Raw genomic sequence first — 19,709 nt, forward strand, 5'->3', positions numbered from 1 at the left:
TGCAAGGGAACACTTGGCTGATGATAGATAATAAACAGCAGCCTCGGGTTCAGATCGAATATTTAGGGTGATATCTGGAGTGATCGAGAAAGAAAGCCTGCTTGCGAGAAAAGAGAGACTGCTAGATTTAAATAAGGGTTCAAGGGCTGTCAGGGGACAGTCCTTTATGGAGTTTTTAGCGAGAGTTGACGAGAGAATGTCGGTCGATTGCGTAATCATAGATCAATTATCAGTCTAGTCCTTTAGATTATAACTCGTAATAAATATATATTTTAGAATAAAATAACATCTCTTATTCTTTATATTTGCCAATCAAACAGTATCCCGAGATGTATGTAAATATTTTGACAAATGATAAATGTATTTTTCTCTGGTTTTTCTTTTAATGCTTAATCGCAAAATGTACACATAGTGTTCCGAAACATGTGGGACCCGTTTCAGGAATAGATTCTACATATGAAAACAACAAAAGAAGTTCATATAAACATACGTCCTATTCGACCTTGTTTTCGGGTTATTTTCGAGTTATGGTTTCTTCTTTAACACGTCGTATTTGCTCACCTTCACGGTAAATGTTCGAAATGAGCTTCTCGTGTTCGAACACAAACCTGAAGACGGTTTATCATTGATCGTTTTATCCTTTTCATTTCTCCAAGCAGATACCAAACTCTCTATTTGTAAACAGTGAGGTGAGCATAATTCATTCATTAACATTTATCGAAATAATTATCTCAACATGCAACTCGCCACGACTCGAAAACAAAGTCGAGTAGGCCGTATGTATGTTGATATGAATCCTTTTTATCGTTTCCGTGTGTAGAATCTATTCTCCAAGTAAGTTTCACATGCGCCGGAGCACTCTGTATAGACATGGAAAGCAGTTAAATTCAATAAGTAATCTAAAAACAGCAATTAAACAAGAATGGAAATTTATATCGTTGTAAAAAAACTGTCGAACACTCTAAATTTAGTTATATTTACGTATCGAGTTGGCCAATAAGTCATTGCGTTAAAAACAAAAACTTTAATCAATAATGTATTTTCCATTTTGTTCATTTACATTTGGCCATCTTTCAGGTAACTTCATGATGCCGTTCAAAGAAATTCTTATCTTTTTCGGCAAAAGATGTTCCAAGAACAATTTGACATCGCTGTCAGCAGTAAAGGTTTTGGCATTTAACGCGTTTTATAAAGAACAAAATAAATGATAACCACATGGTGCCAGATCTGGTGAATATGGTGGATGTGGTAACAAATCTCATCCAAGTTGCACCAGTTTTTGTCGAGTTACCAAACTTGTGCATGGTCTAGCGTTATCTTGACGAAACACAACACGTTTGCGGTTCATCAATTCTGAACGTTTCCCTTTGAGACGCATCATTTATTTTATCCAGTTGGTGACAGTGTACATCCGAATTAATAGTTTGGTTCCTTGGAAGCAATTCAGAGTAAACAATTCCTTTAAAATCCTACAACACTTACAACATGATCTTCTTTTGGTGTCAATATCCGCTTTGCTCAAGTTCATTATTTGTTCCATGATCTTTTCCGTTCAACGTTGTTGTAGACGATTCATTTTTCATCGCCTGTTATCATTTATCGTTTCAAAAATGGATCATTTTGTTCACGTTACAACAAAGACTCGCACAACACGCTTAGCGAGGTAAATTTCTTTGAGCTAATGAGGAACCCAAATATCGAGCTTACTAACGTATCTAAGTCATCTCAAATGGTTCTCGACACTTGATTTAGATATGCTAAGTTTTCCCAGCAACCTCTCTAGTTGTCAAACGTCAATTTCAATTCAACTTCGATTGATCTTCGTGAGCGTGGAACATTCCTAATATCAAAATCTCCGAATCGAAATTTTGTAAAACAATTCTGACACTGTCGTATCTTTCAGATGTCTTCGTCGCACACGTCGCATAACTCTTTATGTGATTGCACAGCATTTTTTCCTTTTCGGAAATAATGGTGCAAAATATGACAAAAATGTTCTTTGGAGTTATCTATATCGAAATCAATGTCAAATAAACAATTTTAAAGAAAATTGCAGAAGACTTTTTTTAGAAACAAGTTTAAATCGTAACCCATCAGGATATACAGCGAATTTCCGGTTTAAAATGAAGTTAATTACATTGCAAAAGCTGTATCAACAAGTATCCCAATATATTGGGAGAAAACTCAATGACTTATTGGCCAACCCAATAAATGATAATTCATACCTTTATGTAAATTATTAACCTGGCTCATCGTTCCATTGCACCTATTTTTTGTGTTAACGAGACAAATGTTGCACATAGAATGTAAACAGCGATCGATTTTCTCCCGTGTTATCGAGAAAGAAATAATTTGTAAGATATACAAGGTGTCTCAGTAACGATAGTACATCCGGGAAAGGAGTGATTCTACGTGCAGAAACGAATCGAAGAAAAAGAATAAAATTTTTTGATTGGAAATTTCGTTGTCAAGAAAATCGACTTTGAATATTCACCGAATACGCTGGTATACTGATGGTTCATCCATCCGACAAGGAGAGTGCAAGATCTTCAGGTTACCGATTTAGTTCAACTTTCTGTATATAATAATAATTTATATTTTTGTTTTTTCTTGTGTTTTTAGTGAATAACATTGCTATAGAAAACTGTCCTTCTTGCATAGTATTCTTATTATTTTGTAACAAATATATACTATTACGAGAAAGCGTAAAAAATAAATTTTTTATTAAGAAATTTTATTTACAATTTATTTAAAATTCTGTGTTTTCATGGGCGAAAAATTAATACAATATAAAAAATAGATTAGAAAAATCCATTTCGAATGTCGTCGTTAAGTCACAACGGCATGATTGATAACTATTTGAAATAAATCTGTAGTTAAAGCAATGATAAAGCTCTAATCATAAATATCTCAAAAGCTATCGAGTAGTTGCCCTTATAATGATACATTTTGGTGAACTGGATGACTAAATCTACAAACCTGCAAAGTTTCACCTAAATCAGTGACTCGAAGGACTTGCACTCTCCTTGTTAGCTAAAGTTAAGTGCACGCATACTCGATGAATACTTAAAATCGATTTTCTTCACAACGAAGCTTCAAATGAAAAAATTTTATTCTTTATTTTCGATTTGTTCTTCCATGTAAAATCACCCGCTCCTCGATTGTGCTACCGTTGCTGGGGCAGCCTACATAGAATAATTTGATATTTTCTGTAAAAATTGAGATATCCTATCGTTTCGTTGAATAATACAATATATACCATAATATTGGATTACAAACATTCGTGCACATATATGATTATTATACTTATACATAGACTAATTTAATATTCTTCATAAAATTTGATTCTGTTGCATTAGATTTGGTAAAACATTGAAAATTTTGAGATGCCCTATTATTGTGTTATACGATATATACCGTAATGTTTATTTATGAACGTTCACGTGTAAGTAATACGATAGAAATATCGCATATGGTAAAAATATACTGTACTATATTTAATATTGTAAAAGATCTTTGGTTTAGATCGTGTGTATATTTACACAGAGTAGGTATACAGCTAGTGAGATATTTATTTGTTGATGTTAATTTGAGAAGTAATAAGCTAATAATAAATTATTTTTTTAGTAATATGCATAGGCAAATAATACGAGATATACGTACACTTACAAATTATATTATCTAACCAAAATGCACATATCTCATTGTTGACAATAAATGTCTTTCCTTAACGGGACTATGCCATGTTTACATAGAACATTTTTGTGTTGGACTAAACGAACCCTAATCATAACAATCTGGTTTAAAACTAATTGCATACGATGTGATAATAGCAACTAAACGAAAACGCGTAGTTCTAACTGTCGAGACGAAATAAGACACTATTAACACTGGAACTACCCAGCTACAATACTAAATATAGTATACATAGGTAATAATAATTAAAGTGGTACAATGAAAAAAAATATATACATATGAAATATCGCTATAATAATAGTTTGGCAAAAAATATTTTAAACAAAAGTGTGCTAGTATTAAATGAAATATAATTTTTTCTTTTTTTCATAAAAAACAGGAATAATTTTATACTTCTTAAATACATCTATACATTTCCTCAAAGAACCATATTCTTAAATTACGAAAAAAAAAAAGAAATTGAATTCGATAATTTAATAACATGTTTTATTTCAAGTATTGGACACTATAGTGATGTGATTGCTTTTCGAATTGTCACCTTCAATGTGGTTATTTATAGAGAATATTGATATTTTAAAAACAAATATTTTGACTATCTTGTTGGTTTTAATGTTAACGCTAAACCCGCAAGCATTATTGAACCATGCTTCTTGCAGTGCATTAAATTGTATAGCCAACATTCAAACTATCAATATAATTGTACTTTTTATTACGATTAAATAGCTTATTAAGTTTTATTAAACAAGGTTTTAATATTTATATAATACATGATACTTTTCGAAACATATTCCAACCAGAGACCACTCCCACTGTCTTCATCAGTATCTGTTGTTTCTTCACTATTATTATCTGATAATAGTGTATAAATTCTCGTCCTTCCACCTACGCTCTATTTAGATATTAAAATTGTAAAAATGTTTAAATTATGGCGTAAAGTATTTCACAAAGAATTTCACTGCATAATGCGATCTGAACTGGCTGAAAGACAAATTACAAATGAAAAGGACTATACCTAACATGGTTTATGAAATTTGACTACTTTTGTCTCCTTGTGCTCTAAATATACGTTTCAGTTCTGCGACAGTCGAACACGATACCGATGACATTGTAAACACACTTTGAAGAGCGTTGGTAGTAAAAGTCACGCATACGTGACTCTCGCAGGTAAAGTGTTAAAATACTTGAAAGTCGTGACAATGAAATGAAATTAAGAAAGCAAACTACCGGCACATTCGAAATAGTTGTGAAAAACAAATACAAAGATATTATTAACAAATTAAATACTTGTTTTAGATTCGAACTTCTGAAAGAACCCTACACCTAAAACAACGTACAGTGCTGGACAAAAGTATTGGCACAGCATGGTTGTTGTAGTACAAGTGCTTATAACTACTAAACAAATTGATTTGAAGGAAAATTTTTTTGACATATTCATTTATTATCTATTCTAGTTTATTACATAGGAGGAGCAATAATATAAATACATTGATTCACGAAACAATAACAAAAATGCATTTATTGAACATTTTATGGGTGGAAGAAAGTATTGACACATGATTCTAAATGTAGTATATCCGCATTTGTTTGAAAAGCGAAAGAAATGACAAGTAAAGAGAGAGAAATAATACTAAATTTGTATAAAATGCGAAAATCTTATAGCGGAATATTATAACTTATTAATAAAAGCCGTTTTACTATTAGAAGCATTGTAAAACGATTTATAAATCAATCAGATTTTGATATTGCGAATCGAAGTGGTCATCCTCCCAAGTTATCTGTTAGAGAAAAACGTAAAATTGTAAACGAAGTGAAGAAAAATCCTAAATTAAACTCCTCGGAACTCAGAATGATTTTAAATAAAGAGTGTCAAAACGAAATAAGTTTGAAAACTGTGCGAAGGGTATTAAAAACTGCTGGATATTCTGCGTGTGTTGCACGAAGAAAACCATACACATCGGGAAAAAATCGAAAGATGGTTGAATTTGCCAAAGAATTTATAACGAAGGATTCTACATTTTGGAGTAACATACTATTTTCAGATGAAAGCAAATTTAATATAGTTAAATCCGATGGTAGAATATTAGTTTGAGGAAAGCCAAATACTGAATTGGTTCTACGAAATTTACAATCGAGTGTAAAACATGGAGGTGGTGGAGTTATGGTGTGGGGTTCTATGGCAGCATCTGTGGTTGGTGAATTAATTTTTATAGATGATATTATGGACAAATACACATATTTAAATATATTAAAACAAAATTTATTCAAAAGTGCGGAAAAATTAAATCTCCCGCGGAATTTCTATTTCCACCAAGACCGCGATCCAAAGCACACTGCTTACATCGTACGCCATTTGATCATTTATGATACTTCTCATTCCCTAAATACACCACCCCAGAGTCCAAACATGAATCCTATCGAACATGTCTGGAACGAATTGGAGAAAAGGATTCGAAAACATCATATAACAAGCAAAGCAGACTCGAAGAATGTTCTTTTACAAGAATGGAATAAAATCTGGCCGGATTTTACAAAAAAATTGATTCAATGCCCAAACGATTAAAGAAAATTCTTAAAAAGCAAGGAGGACCAACTAAATATTAATATTTAATTTCAAGCCACTTTTAAACGTTTTTATTCGAGTGTGCCAATACTTTTATCCACCCATAAAATGTTCAATAAATACATTTTTGTTATTATTTCGTGAATCAATGTATTTATATTATTGCTTCTACTATGTAATAAAACTAGAGTAGATAATAAATAAATATATCAAAAAGTTTCCCTTCAAATCAATTTGTTTAGTAGTTATAAGCACTTGTACTACAACAACCATGCTGTGCCAATACTTTTGTCCGGTACTGTATATAGCGACTAAAAAGAAGTATTAGCACGTTATATTACAAGGAAATTTATCTAAAAATGTTTTAATTTTAATGAAAGTTTGTGTACATGTAGAGCATAAAAAGTCCTACATGGAGCAATTTATTTATAGACAGAAAACCTTTCCAAGGGAGCTAAATAAAACCTTAAAGTTTCAGTATTTTATCAGACTCCGATTATAAGCTTTGTTCGAAATTTTGTTGACAATTAAAAATTAAACATTTTTCGTACGAAAAGTTTCGTTGTATCTTGTACTATTAGAAAATTGTATTTAAGAAAGCGAAAAAAGCACAAGAAATTCAATTGCTGATTTCATAGAGTGGTATTGCACTCCATGCTTGGAGTGGTATTACGTAAAAAAAAGTGTTCTCTGTATAATCTATTATGATATATTATACATACTCATAGAGTTTCATTGAAATTAAAAAATTCAAATCAGAATCCTCTAGATAGATGAATTTTCTTATAATATAGCGTGTCAATACTTTATTTTTACCCCAAATTATACAAAAAATTCGACGACAAAATAATATGTCATAGGATTCGCGAAACATTGAATGCAAACGTATCGTTCACGAAGGTCGATGAAAGTATTCAAACACGTAGAATGTAAGAGAACAGAAGTATTTTAATTAATGGCAAAGATGATTCAACTGAATATTAATACAAACTGAACCAGAAGTAATTCTGATTTTCGAATATCTTCCATCTTCGTGAAAGATATGTTCGCACTCGAAGTTTTACAAATTTTTCGAAACTTTCTGCGATTTTTTTCTAATTTTATTAATATATGATTTACCTATATATTCCCAACACTTGTACCGCGCTTTAAACTCAATTTCATTTCGAAAATTCGAGTCCAACGTTATGTCAAAAATTTAAGACTCTAGCTGTTCGAATACTTTCTTAAAATATCGGACCTATTCTACGTTGAAAAACTTTCGTAGAAAGAAAGGAAGAAAGCGCGGGATCCTTGTATATCTGAAAGAACAGCCAATTTTGTCGATATCTATTTAAATAAATTAAATTTAATATAAAAAATGTGATTCTTCTATTATCAAAAAATTCCTTTATTCAAGCATTTTTACCATATATATATTAGCTAAGATTCTATAGTATATTAAATTTAGATTGTAAATTTGACAAGACGAAAGCAGAAAGTCACGATTAACAGTTGGATGGCGAATGACCAGACGACACACGAAGCAGTGTTATCATTGACCCATTGATGAATACCTTGTTTCATATTAGAACTACCAAATCGGTTAAAGTAACTACCAAGCAGTCTGAACTCTCTGTATGGTATATTTAGGTGTGTGTGTTATATATTACAACTCGATAGTATGATCGTTTAAGACAAAAATTTACCTAAAATGTATAAAAATATACCGAATTTATTTTCATCGTATCACTTAATTATTATTTATGTACGTTATATTGAGGTATACATTACAGTGGCGGACAAAAGAAAGTTTAAACGTCAGGTAGTAGAAAGAAAGGTGAAAAGAACACTATCATTTTAGAGGGAGGATTATTCGATAACAGCAAGGAACTCTGCATAAATATAATTACTTTTATTATTATACTACATTTATTATATTATAGTTGGTATAAAAGTTATACCATATAATTGCTAACTCCAAACTTTCTTTTGTTGCCCACTGTACTCATCGATAATTGTAATGTTAAGCGTTGGAGCATGAGTTTAGCAGATTTTTAATTGTATGTCAAAATACGTTCGTTTATGAAGTATAAATACCTGTGTTATCGTGAAATAAATTTATAAGATTATAATATTTGTCAGAAAAAAATCTTCTGACTCTCGACTCTCGATATTGTATCAAAGAGAAAACGAAAGATCTGGTACGATTGACCAAGATTCGATGATTGACGAGTCTGTTTGCGCTTATTTAGAAGACTGCTTTTCCCTTGTATTTATTAACGGCTCATTCGCATACGTTATATTTCTTCTGCAACACATACGCGTACCTTCCTTAACGCTGGAATTACTAAACTAAACGAGTCAAAATGTCTAGTTTCAGTTATTTTATTTTTTCGCGTACCAAAAATGTTTAGCTATTTCTGACGAAACTAATTCTAATTTTTGTTCCCTATATCTTGGTCATACATTCGTAATATATTTAGCTACATATTACATCGAATAATAAGTACTTACTTACTAATAGGAAGTTAGTAACAATTATTACGATAGTCTTAGTATTAATAACATCTCATATTCGCGTACATATTGCAAATAATATGATATTATTTTGATATTATTTTCCATTATGGTATCGTAGATATGATTATACAAAATCATAGAGACGTCCATCTTATATTTTGATAAAAAGAAATTGTGAAATTGTCTTCTCACGTCGCAATCGACAAAGAAAGAAAGAAAGATTTATGTGATCCTGGTGTAAATTTCATGCTCGAAAAATTTAAATGTCACAGAGTTCGAAATACTTGGCTAGATGTAAAAGAAAATTCTACAAAGCCATTGGTAATGTTGGTTCGTAGATAAATTGTTAGGACTGTTACAGCGTTGGATTTCTCGTGCAAGTGCATTCTAAGCTTGCATACTTGTGTGCATTATGCAACGAGGATACGATACATTTGCGGGTACGTTATTGCGTCATCATCGAAAGTTGTCAAACTCGTTGAACCGCTAAAATTAAACAGATTAAATGCCGAACAAATAGCTGTTAATACGACCAGTCAGGTATATAACATTTAACGAGATCAATTTTTCCCAACGTAACAGTAGATTTCGCCGCGGAAAGTATTTCTACTTTTCGTCCTGGTCGAATATTCGAAAAAGTAATTCTGGAGAAGAAACGCAATCGAAATAAAGTAAAAAGCAGTCGAAAGCCAAGAAATAAAAAAGGTCATGGAAAGCGGGATATTAATGCTAGAACTACGAAACCAGTCGAAATAACTTGTTTTTAGACTTTTTGCTTTCACAGTTATTAAAAACATATACGGTGGCTTTTATTAATATTCTGAACATTGCGTTATTTGACAAATAATTACTGTCTTTTATTGTTTCTAATTCTATTGTCGAATTATTTATTTTAAATAGCTTTTTGCGTAGTAACAAATTAAATTATGTCAAAGTTTAACGTCGCAAAAATATTTTGACACTTAACCCTTTGCACTCGAGAGGCGCCCTTCAGTCGCCATTTGATAAAATTTCGAAGCTCGATATTCATAAATATGTCAAATTTCAGATATTGTAACGGTGTGCGAGGTATGGAAATCAAATAATTCTACGTGATAATTATCATGCGATTTCTTATTCCCGCTCAGAAAAATATCGTCAGCCTTGTAACAGAAAATCTTTGAACTCCTATCCTTCTTTGGCCAAAAAATCGTCGAGTGCAAAGGGTTAATAAATCCGAGTTAATATAACCAAAATAGTAATTTTCTATAAAAGTTAAGTATTCCCATTTAATAGGTCCTACTATTGTATTAGGAAATAAATGATCCAACAATGAAATTATAAACAATAAAAAACAGTAATTATTCGTCGTATAACTCGATGTCCGAATAATAATAAAAGTCTCTGGCAAAATTAATGTCAATCTTTATTGAGATAGAAACATCGTTATACAGAGCTATTCATTTTCATCGCGCCACTTTAATTGCCATTATTCGTGTACACATGCTATGTTTAAGTACACGTGTTCGAGTACAAGTCGGTGGTTCTAATGTTAATAAAGAACGGAAGCGATTGGAACTCGAGATAAATAGAATTGTGACAATGTGTATAGACAAAGACAACTAACGAAACTCTTGCTGGCAATGACGACGATCGTTTTAAGCGTTTTAAAATTTCGCATGATACGTTTGAAACGTGGTATATAAATTATAGAGCGACGGTATTGTCTGTACGAGGATTATGAGATGTTGGCGGAAGACAAAACCGGATTGTCAATTGTTACTTGGCGTAAAGAGAAAATCCAAGGGCACACGAAGTCTCGGATGTTCAAGGCTCGTTGGAATCAATTTTCCTTCCAGGCACATGCAACTACTATACTTACGTAATAGCTGCCTTTTCCATTTTCCATTAAAAATTACTTGGAACAATGAGAATTTCGATCAACGTGTAATATTTCCTTCAATTGAAAGTTAAATATATCGATGAATAAAATAATTAAAATTCCATTTATAGCATATTGTTATAGTTAAAATATTAGTTTATTTCTTATTTAAAAGAATATTTATATGAATCCATTATGAATGTAAGTAGTCAATTAATAAAAGATATGCAGAAAATATAAATTTAATACAAGTGTAGTGGAAATACAACTTTCTCTTCTCACTTTTTCATTTTATTTTAATAAATATAAATTGACACTTGATGAGTTTGTTAATAACGAATATCTATAATGAGAAATAGAGTGTACAATTTCAGTTGCAAACAACTGCTTTGTATTATATGAATTATTTGCATTGTAATGTCACTGTATGAATCATGAATAGGTATTAAATCATTGATATCCACACGACCGTGATGCATTATTTATAAAATATTCATAGTGGATATAAAAAGTATTCGTACAGTGACTAATCACGACTAAAATGCTGAATAATAATATTTATTAAACAATACTTTTTAAACAAACATGGTATACCTATTTCCCAAATAGGTGTAGCGTGTTTGTTTAAAAAGTATTGTTTAATAAATATTATTATTCAGCATTTTAGTCGTGATTAGTCATTATACGAATATTCTTTACATTCACTGTAAGTGATGTTCAAGTAAAGTCAGAGCTTTTTTATGCAATCTACACGCTTCTACGATTACATCGATTACATCGATTACTCTGTTAAATCATGTATTAAGACCGTCATTTCTATGAAAGTACTCTTGTTCCTGTACCTCCTCCTTACTTCTCAACCTGTTTTTAAATAGCTGTCACTTTCATTTCCTTTTCATGCACATTTTCCTTCGTAACTTTGTATTTTTCTTTTGTAATCTATGTCTTCCTGGATATTTACATCCGGATGTTTTCGAAACTTAGATTTATCGAACAAGTCAATATTTGCATAACATTTTGCCTCGTATGTATAGTTCGATATTTATTTGGCAAATCATTCTCGATTGTTTTATCACTGTAACACAGTACATATACATATGTGTTATATAACTTCTAAGATATCCATTGAAATATTTTAATTTTAAATATCAATTTGCTTTTCGACTGGTGTATATTATCTAGATAATACATACAAGATTGTACACTTTAAAATATTAAATTATTAAATTTATATTATGCAATATTTTGATAATGTCTATATTAAAAATATTATTAAAATTTAAAATAAATCTGTATACAAATAACGTAAAATATCATTAAATCTATACTATAACAAAAGGAGCGATGGAAAAGTGGAAACAAATAAAATAATAGATAATTTTAAGATATATACGGTATATAGGGTAATTATCTTTAATGTTAGTATCTTATTAACAATTATACAGAATTGATACTTGTTTTGATCGTGTTTGTATTGTAAATAATAATTGAAACAATCGAAACATCGTAATATTTGTGTATCTTAGAAGTTACTATTTGATATATATATTATATATATTCGAGAAATATCATCAAAATATTACTTATTCGATTACAACGAATAAACATACTAGAGACAAATTGCCAGTATCTCAAATATTTTATATTAAAACAATTCGAAAACAATGAAATTTCCTGAGATTAATTCAAAGAGATTTAACAAGATAGGAAGGATACGAAGAAAGACCTTTCCAGTGATTAAAAAAGAAAAGGCTACTAGCCTAACGTTGATAATAATATTGAAATAAAAAATACTCTTTTTGTTACAACAATAAAAAATACATTATACAATTTGTAACAAGTATTAAAATTGCCAAACTAATTAAAATATCTGGGACACGTGTAAACGTATTTGTCACAATGAACAATCTATGGTATTCCATTAACTTTTAATACATTAATACATTAATAGTATCCTGAATAATGATATTTTCTTAGAATCTCTTTGTTCTATCGCGAAACGAGACCATCGCGAATAATAAAATCGAAGGCATTAAAATGTCCTTTGCTGGTTGCTGCATTCGGCTATGAATACAAAAGACGTATTCTTGATTAACAGGAATTCGGCCTAATTCGACCAATTTTCGCAGCTCTTTGTTTCCCGCCTACGATGATTTCAACGACAAATGCGTCGTAATTGAGTAACTGGGGCGTCGCGAAAAGACATTCCGGATAATGTACAATTTTTCTTTCCCTTTGAATGAACGCTCCTCATCGTGTTTAGCACTAGAATTACCAGATCAGTAAAATTAAAAGCAATCCTAGACTTCCTATTATTACGATTAACCGGAAACATTGTAATTGGTTTTTGACAAAATTAATATAGACTTTTATTAATATAAAAACGTAATAGTACACGCCTTTTTATTTTTATCCTGCCATTTTGATTATTATTATCAACGTATGCTATGTTTAATCGCACACTGCAAGTTGGTAGTTCTAGCGTTAATCGCGGTGATCGTAGCTGATAGATATTTAAGATAAAAAGGAATAAATTCTTTGAAAAGCTTACTTTCCCTCAAGTATCATCCGATGTATGTACATTCACGTTTATTCCTCAAATTTGGTCCTATCGCGGATAACGTATCGAAATATATTATAAAGAATACACGACAAGAAGAGAATCGATTTATCGATTGCACGGCCAAACATTCATCTATGAACTGTTATTAAAATAGAATGTGTTATGGCATTGTTAGTTTAGTACGCGGGAGTATTTAATACTGAGCAACATTGACTTTGTTCAGTTACAGATTCATCTCAGTGAACGCGAAGCCAAAATGGGCTGTGCTTCACGGTGTGCCAAGTATTTCCTATGTTTCTTCAATCTCGCTTTCTTCGTAAGTATATATTTTTATATGACTACCGTTCACGCGAATTTTTCATTCAAATATCTCATTCTTACGCTATCTTGAAACTTATTTGAGAAAGAATTAACGCTTTCTATATAGTAAAATTTATTTTAGAATAATGATGCATTATTTGAACGATGGTCACTTGCAATGATAAACAATGAAAATTATGTAATAAATATTTCTTCGTATTTTCTATCGTATATTTCAAAATTATCTTTTAACAGCAGATTGCCAAGATAACTTTATGTAAATTTAATAAACTTAAAAACTAGCGATATATTAACTGGTCTTACTAACTTTCTTTTTCAAACATTTCAAAATATTTAAAAAAGATATATATATATATATTTTCTTTATATATATATGTATAAAGAAGAAGTTTAATAAATCACAAATACAATTGCATTTTCATTCACGTATTCTATTTTAAAGATTACTCGATCTCTTATATATATCAATCAAATATATATCTTAGAATCAATACATGTATATACGCACAGAATATCCCAGCAACGATAATACAACCGGGAAGGGGCGATTCCACATGCAGAAACGAATTGAACAAAAAGAATAAAATTTTTTTATTCGAAGCTTCGTTGTCGAGAAAATTGACTTTGAATATTCATCGAGTACGCGTGCACTTAACTTTGGCTAAGGCGAATGGACCATCAGTAACCAGCGTATTCGATAGATATTCAAGGTCGATTACCTCGACAACAAAGCGTCAAATGAAAAAATTTTATTTTTTATTTTTAATTTGTTTTTTCATGTAGAATCACCCCCTCCTCAGTTGTACTATTATTTCTGGGACACCCTGTATAAATAACTTTGTTATTGATAAGTCGTTAAAAATATTGGAGAACTAAACATAAACGCTAATAAAACAAGTGGAATAGTTTTCACAATGCGTGTAAAGAAGTTTGTTATCTATTGGGAAAAATTAAGCAAAGGTTTATTCGCTTAAAGAAGTAATTATTCGTTTGTTTATAGGTAGCCGGAGGGGCTGCGTTGGCAGTAGGAGTTTGGCTCTTTGCCGATAGCAATTCTTTTGCTGATCTCATCGGCAAACTTGACAAATCAGATATTCTGGTAAATTTTGAAACATTTCTGCTTAGACGAAAGTTTTTAACTGAACTATTAATGAAAGCTTTAGACCATAGTATTTGTACAAATTCTCGTAAAGAAAATTATAGTATTCGTATTAATTTTAACAAACGCACGTGATATAGTAATTTTATCATTGTTTGTGAACAAAGATATAAAAATCCTGAGTTTTATAAACAAAGGTATAAAAACCGTACTAATTTTTTAAAATAAATTAATAATAGTATCAGTTCTAGTACTAATTCTTATAAAAAACAAGTATAAAAATCGCTTTAATTTTCATAGACCAAAATATAATACTAAATACTAATTTTTACAAAGAAAAATATATATTAACCGTTTTAATTTTTATAAATAAAGGTATAGTAATAATACTAATTTTGGTAAACCGAAATATAAGCGTTCTACTAGTTTTTCTAAAATAAAATATAGTTGTTTTAATTTTTTTAAACCAATAAAATATCCTATCTTTTTTAACAGCCTGTAGGACTAACTTTTGTAAACAAAAGTATAGAAGTCATACTAGTTTTTATAAACAAAGATATAGAGTCCTAATTTTGTAGAAAAAGATATAATATTAATAATAGCGTTAATTTTTGTAAAGAAAAATATATTAGACGTTTTAATATTCTTAAAATAAAATGTGCTAACCGGGCTAACTTTTGTATGAACAAAAAAATAGAAATTGTTTTAATTTTCATAAATAAAAGTACAGCAATCGTACTAATTTTTGGAAACAAAAATACCATTCAATTATGTTATTGTAAATAAGCCATAAATTGTTTTTCGTATTGAACAATTTTGAAAAAACGATCAACAATTATTTAGTGGTAAAAGGATTTTTTAAGAGATTCACGCTTCGTTGATTGCAATACGAAAGCGTTGCCAATTAGTTAACTAGCGAGAAGAATATATCCGGCACTTTCTATTCGCAAGCTCTTATCACACAGATTTTCGTTTTCATTTCTTCGCATTTACCATGAAACATATATAGTATATAAAGTTATTTTAAATAAACAAAAGACTGAAATATATATTTTAGAATGATTTAAGGCAAGTAACTATGTTTTTTAGTGACTATTTTTTTTTAAATTGTACGTTAATATGGTATGTTAATAACATAATAACATTAAATATATATATATTATTCTTAATGTTAAATGGGTTTAATTTAAATAGGTCTGCAACTAATATTTCAAAATAAAAAAAGTAGCTACTTAGTATTTTAGGAAAAATACATATCAACAGTTTATAGAATATATAAAAGAAGAAACTAAAAATATATGTGTATGAGAATATGTATTATATGCAATAAAAACACAATATGTATTAAATTTAATTACATACTAATTTTCAAGGTAGAATAACGATAGAATGTTCAATGTACTATTATGATAAGCTTAATTAATTTTTAGTAAAGTAAGTCTAAATACAATAATTATTCTAATGTATATGTTGTTGTGCATAAAAATGAAATCTACTCCAAAATTGAGTTCACTAAAATGATATATAAATTTAATTGAAAAATATATTGTATGATAAAAAAAATTAATTTGAAATTTACTTACACTGTTGTATACAAAATGGGGTATGAAATACTGCGATATCTTTGGAATAACTTTTTTTTGTGTAATTAAAAATTGTTTTATGTATCCTTCATACTTACAGAGAATATATTATTGATGGCATTTTATATTTAAAATTCTATTTTATTTTAACCAGGTGGTATGTATCTTTATATGTATAAGATACATTTATATGTATAAAATATATAATAACAATATTTCATCTTGAAATAAACTTAAGCAAAACAAAAGTGTTAGAAAAATTGTTGTAATAGAATAATAATATGGTAGTGCATTGATTGTCAAATTAAATTGATTTACTCTGTTGTAGAACAAAACGGATACAAATGTCATCAGGATAATTTCATATATCCTGATTATAGTAGGAGCATTGACCTTTCTGGTTAGCTTTCTAGGATACTGTGGAGCAATGTTTGAATCTCGCTGTCTTCTTTGCGTTGTAAGTGTTTTTATAGATAAAAAATAAAATTTTGATGAAACACGATACAACTGAATTTTTAATTATAGTACGGTGTTCTTATTCTCCTGGTTTTGATCCTGGAATGTGTTGTAGTAGGTTTGGCTTTTGGTCTTAAAAGAGATGTGAGTTTTTCTCTTGTATCATAGTTTATGATAATGTAAATTCTAATTTGTAATAAAAACTGATATTACTTATTTGTTATTTTTCCAGGCAGAGCAAAGTACACGAGATTTTCTTAAATCTACGATCAAATACTATGCCAGTAATATTGATAAAACAGAAACAATTACAGTAACATGGAATGGTATAATGACACAGGTTATTAAAAATTTATAATTGAATAAATTTTGTTAATTAAATTTGCAATTAATAAATATTTAAAGAAATATATTTCATGGATTCAGCTTCATTGTTGTGGAGTAGAAAATTATTTGGACTTTCGAGAGAGTGCAAACTGGACAACTACAGATAAAATTGTACCTGAAGCATGTTGTATAAGAGAGAACGATATTTTAAAGGATCCATCTTGCCCTATCAGTCCCACTTCCAATAATTCTTACTATGAGAAGGTAAAAAAATGATTTAATTTAATTTAATTTAATTTAAATCAATAAATTTACAATTAATTTAGTATAAGAATCATTCGAAATATATAAAAGAACAACTAAAAACTATACAAATATTTTAGGGTTGTTATGGTGCAATAATACATATAATTGAAGAAAATGCAGCAATAGTAATCGGCGTTGCGGCTGGATTAGCATTTGTCGAAATCCTGGTTATTATTTTAGCTCTGTATTTGGCATGCTGTTACTGGCGACCACAACACGGTAGGCTTGCACTTCTCACTGACGCCACTTAAGTGATACAAAGAATTTTTTCACAGAAATATCTGATTAAAGTATCTAATATAAAGTTCAAGATAATAATTAAAATATATCCTCTTTTGCATTAAAAAACATTTAAAGAAATTTTTAAGTATTTCTTTAGGAGATTAAAATAAAAACATTCTTTTAGCTTGCATCGACGTATCGTCGAAACAGGCTTGGTGAACAACAATGAAAATGTTGTATTTATATTATCACGTAAGACTTAAAAAGTTAAGCATTTTATTTTCAAATTGTTTTTAATTAACCCTATTTCGACCACATCGAGTTCTGTTTAAATTGAAAGGAAAAGAAAATTATTTTTATATTAATTAAATTATCAGTATTACTATAAATATTGAACAAATTGAAAAGAATAAATATTGAAAGAAGAATTAAAATGTTTGTTTACCTTATTTGAGTTGCTATATATCTATTATTAAAGTTTGTAATTAATCAATTAATTTTAATAACTGCAATAATATTATGTCGAAAATATATTTTTGTTATTTGTAAGGTCGTATATAAGTAAAGTTATTAATTGACAAAAAGTAAACTTATTCATGAAGTAGATCTTGTACACATATATAATAGTTTATTAAAACATTTTTTGTATTCTAACTATTTTTTCGGATAGTCTAATTGTAACGAACTGGAGCAGTTCACGCAATCATTTGTCAGTTCATATCGCGCACAAAACATTTTCGTTTACAGTTTTAACTTGTTGGTGCTGCTGTTGACCACATACACTAACAGCGAGCTCTTCATACCTTCTTGGCTTCTTCCTTCACAGAAGTGAACCATTGGCTTAAACTAACTTGAAACTAGCCCAGGACATTTATTCATCATCTATTTTAGTACTATATATTTTAGTACTTTTTTAAAGATATTCATGAAATTGAAAATGTTTATTAAATAATAATGAAATATTTGTTTATAAATGTTTTATAATGATTCAAACGCATAAATTTTAATTAGAGTGATAACTAAAAAGATATATAAGATTTCTAAATGAAATTGTTCTATTTTTTCAAACAGAGTGCTTAATAATTTAGTTAACAATATAATTAAAATATTAATCTATTTAATAAAAAATTGTTCACTTTTTAAAACAAACCAGTACAAAACCAAATAAACAGTTTACAAGCAAGACTTTATAGAAAAAGTTACATATGCTTGCGTTGAACTACTTTGTATATATATATTTAACATAATTAACACAAAATATTGTACTGCATTATTTTATTAAGTTGTATTTACTATTATATTACATTAATATGTATAGATAACACATATTATAATCTCCCTGTTTATAAAATAACAAAATGTATAACGAAAATTTGTAATGTTTTATAATGTATATTTTACATTATAATGTAATGTAAATGTATAATGTACAAGAATCGTGATAAAGATTTTGTATTCTTTGTAAATTTGAAAATTTTTTCCTAACTCCTTTTAATTTTATAAAAAAATATATACTTTTCTACGAATTATCAACCAGAGGATATTTTATTAGTAACATGTAATCATGTTTTATTAAACAAGTAATTAACAGTAATTAAAGAAAAAATCACCTTGCGATTCTTATAAAATTCCATACAAATGTTTCAAAAGTTATATAAAAAAAAACGCATTTAATAATTTATAATAACATTATTTTTTTAATGATGTATAATTAATATGTTACTGTAAATATTTTTAAATTGAATAAAAATATAAAACATGTTTATTCAAATAATCAATACACTATCTTATTCTTGAAGATTTAATAATATTACAATTCCAGTTTCTAAACGTAATTCGGTTGTTTTATAAGTATAATTTAAGAAAGAACTATTTAGAAATGAAATTTTACAATGAACATTTTATATGCTGCTAAAAAAGATCATATTATGATGAAAACAATATGTTATTATATATTATTGAATTTGTTTTAGATATAAGATGGTATCAATAAATACGTTTACTGAGTAAATAACCTTAAAAACTTTGATATTGTTTTCATTAAAAACGTTTAATCATACAGTCATGATTTTGTTAAAATTTTTACAGTTTTAAACAGCACCAAAGATACTGTTATGATATCATTATTAAAGGTGCTTGTATAGTGGAGAGAATATATAATTACAAACATATTAAGATAATTTAACTTTAAATTACATATAAGAATTATATTT

General features: G+C 28.9%; 1 protein-coding gene across 3 annotated transcripts; it reads left to right on the forward strand.

Annotated features, from left to right (window-relative positions):
• Positions 1-13,411: 13,411 nt before the first annotated feature.
• Positions 13,412-18,487, forward strand: Tsp66E (Tetraspanin 66E). Of its 3 annotated transcripts, XM_017902467.1 has the most exons (9): positions 13,412-13,498; positions 14,504-14,602; positions 16,514-16,642; positions 16,711-16,785; positions 16,874-16,981; positions 17,068-17,232; positions 17,352-17,493; positions 17,681-17,748; positions 18,244-18,280. In XM_017902467.1, the coding sequence occupies exons 1-8, from the start codon at positions 13,439-13,441 to the stop codon at positions 17,713-17,715; spliced, it is 813 nt and encodes a 270-aa protein (XP_017757956.1). In that variant the 5' UTR covers positions 13,412-13,438; the 3' UTR covers positions 17,716-17,748; positions 18,244-18,280. The 3 variants fall into 3 exon arrangements, with proteins under 3 accessions (XP_017757956.1, XP_017757957.1, XP_017757955.1); XM_017902468.1 differs by lacking the exon at positions 17,681-17,748 and having other exon boundaries at positions 18,244-18,487; XM_017902466.1 differs by lacking the exon at positions 18,244-18,280 and having other exon boundaries at positions 17,681-17,804.
• Positions 18,488-19,709: the final 1,222 nt, after the last annotated feature.

The sequence above is a fragment of the Eufriesea mexicana genome, unplaced genomic scaffold, assembly GCF_001483705.2.
Source record: "Eufriesea mexicana isolate 0111107269 unplaced genomic scaffold, ASM148370v2 scaffold1824, whole genome shotgun sequence".
NCBI classification, from domain to species: domain Eukaryota; kingdom Metazoa; phylum Arthropoda; class Insecta; order Hymenoptera; family Apidae; genus Eufriesea; species Eufriesea mexicana.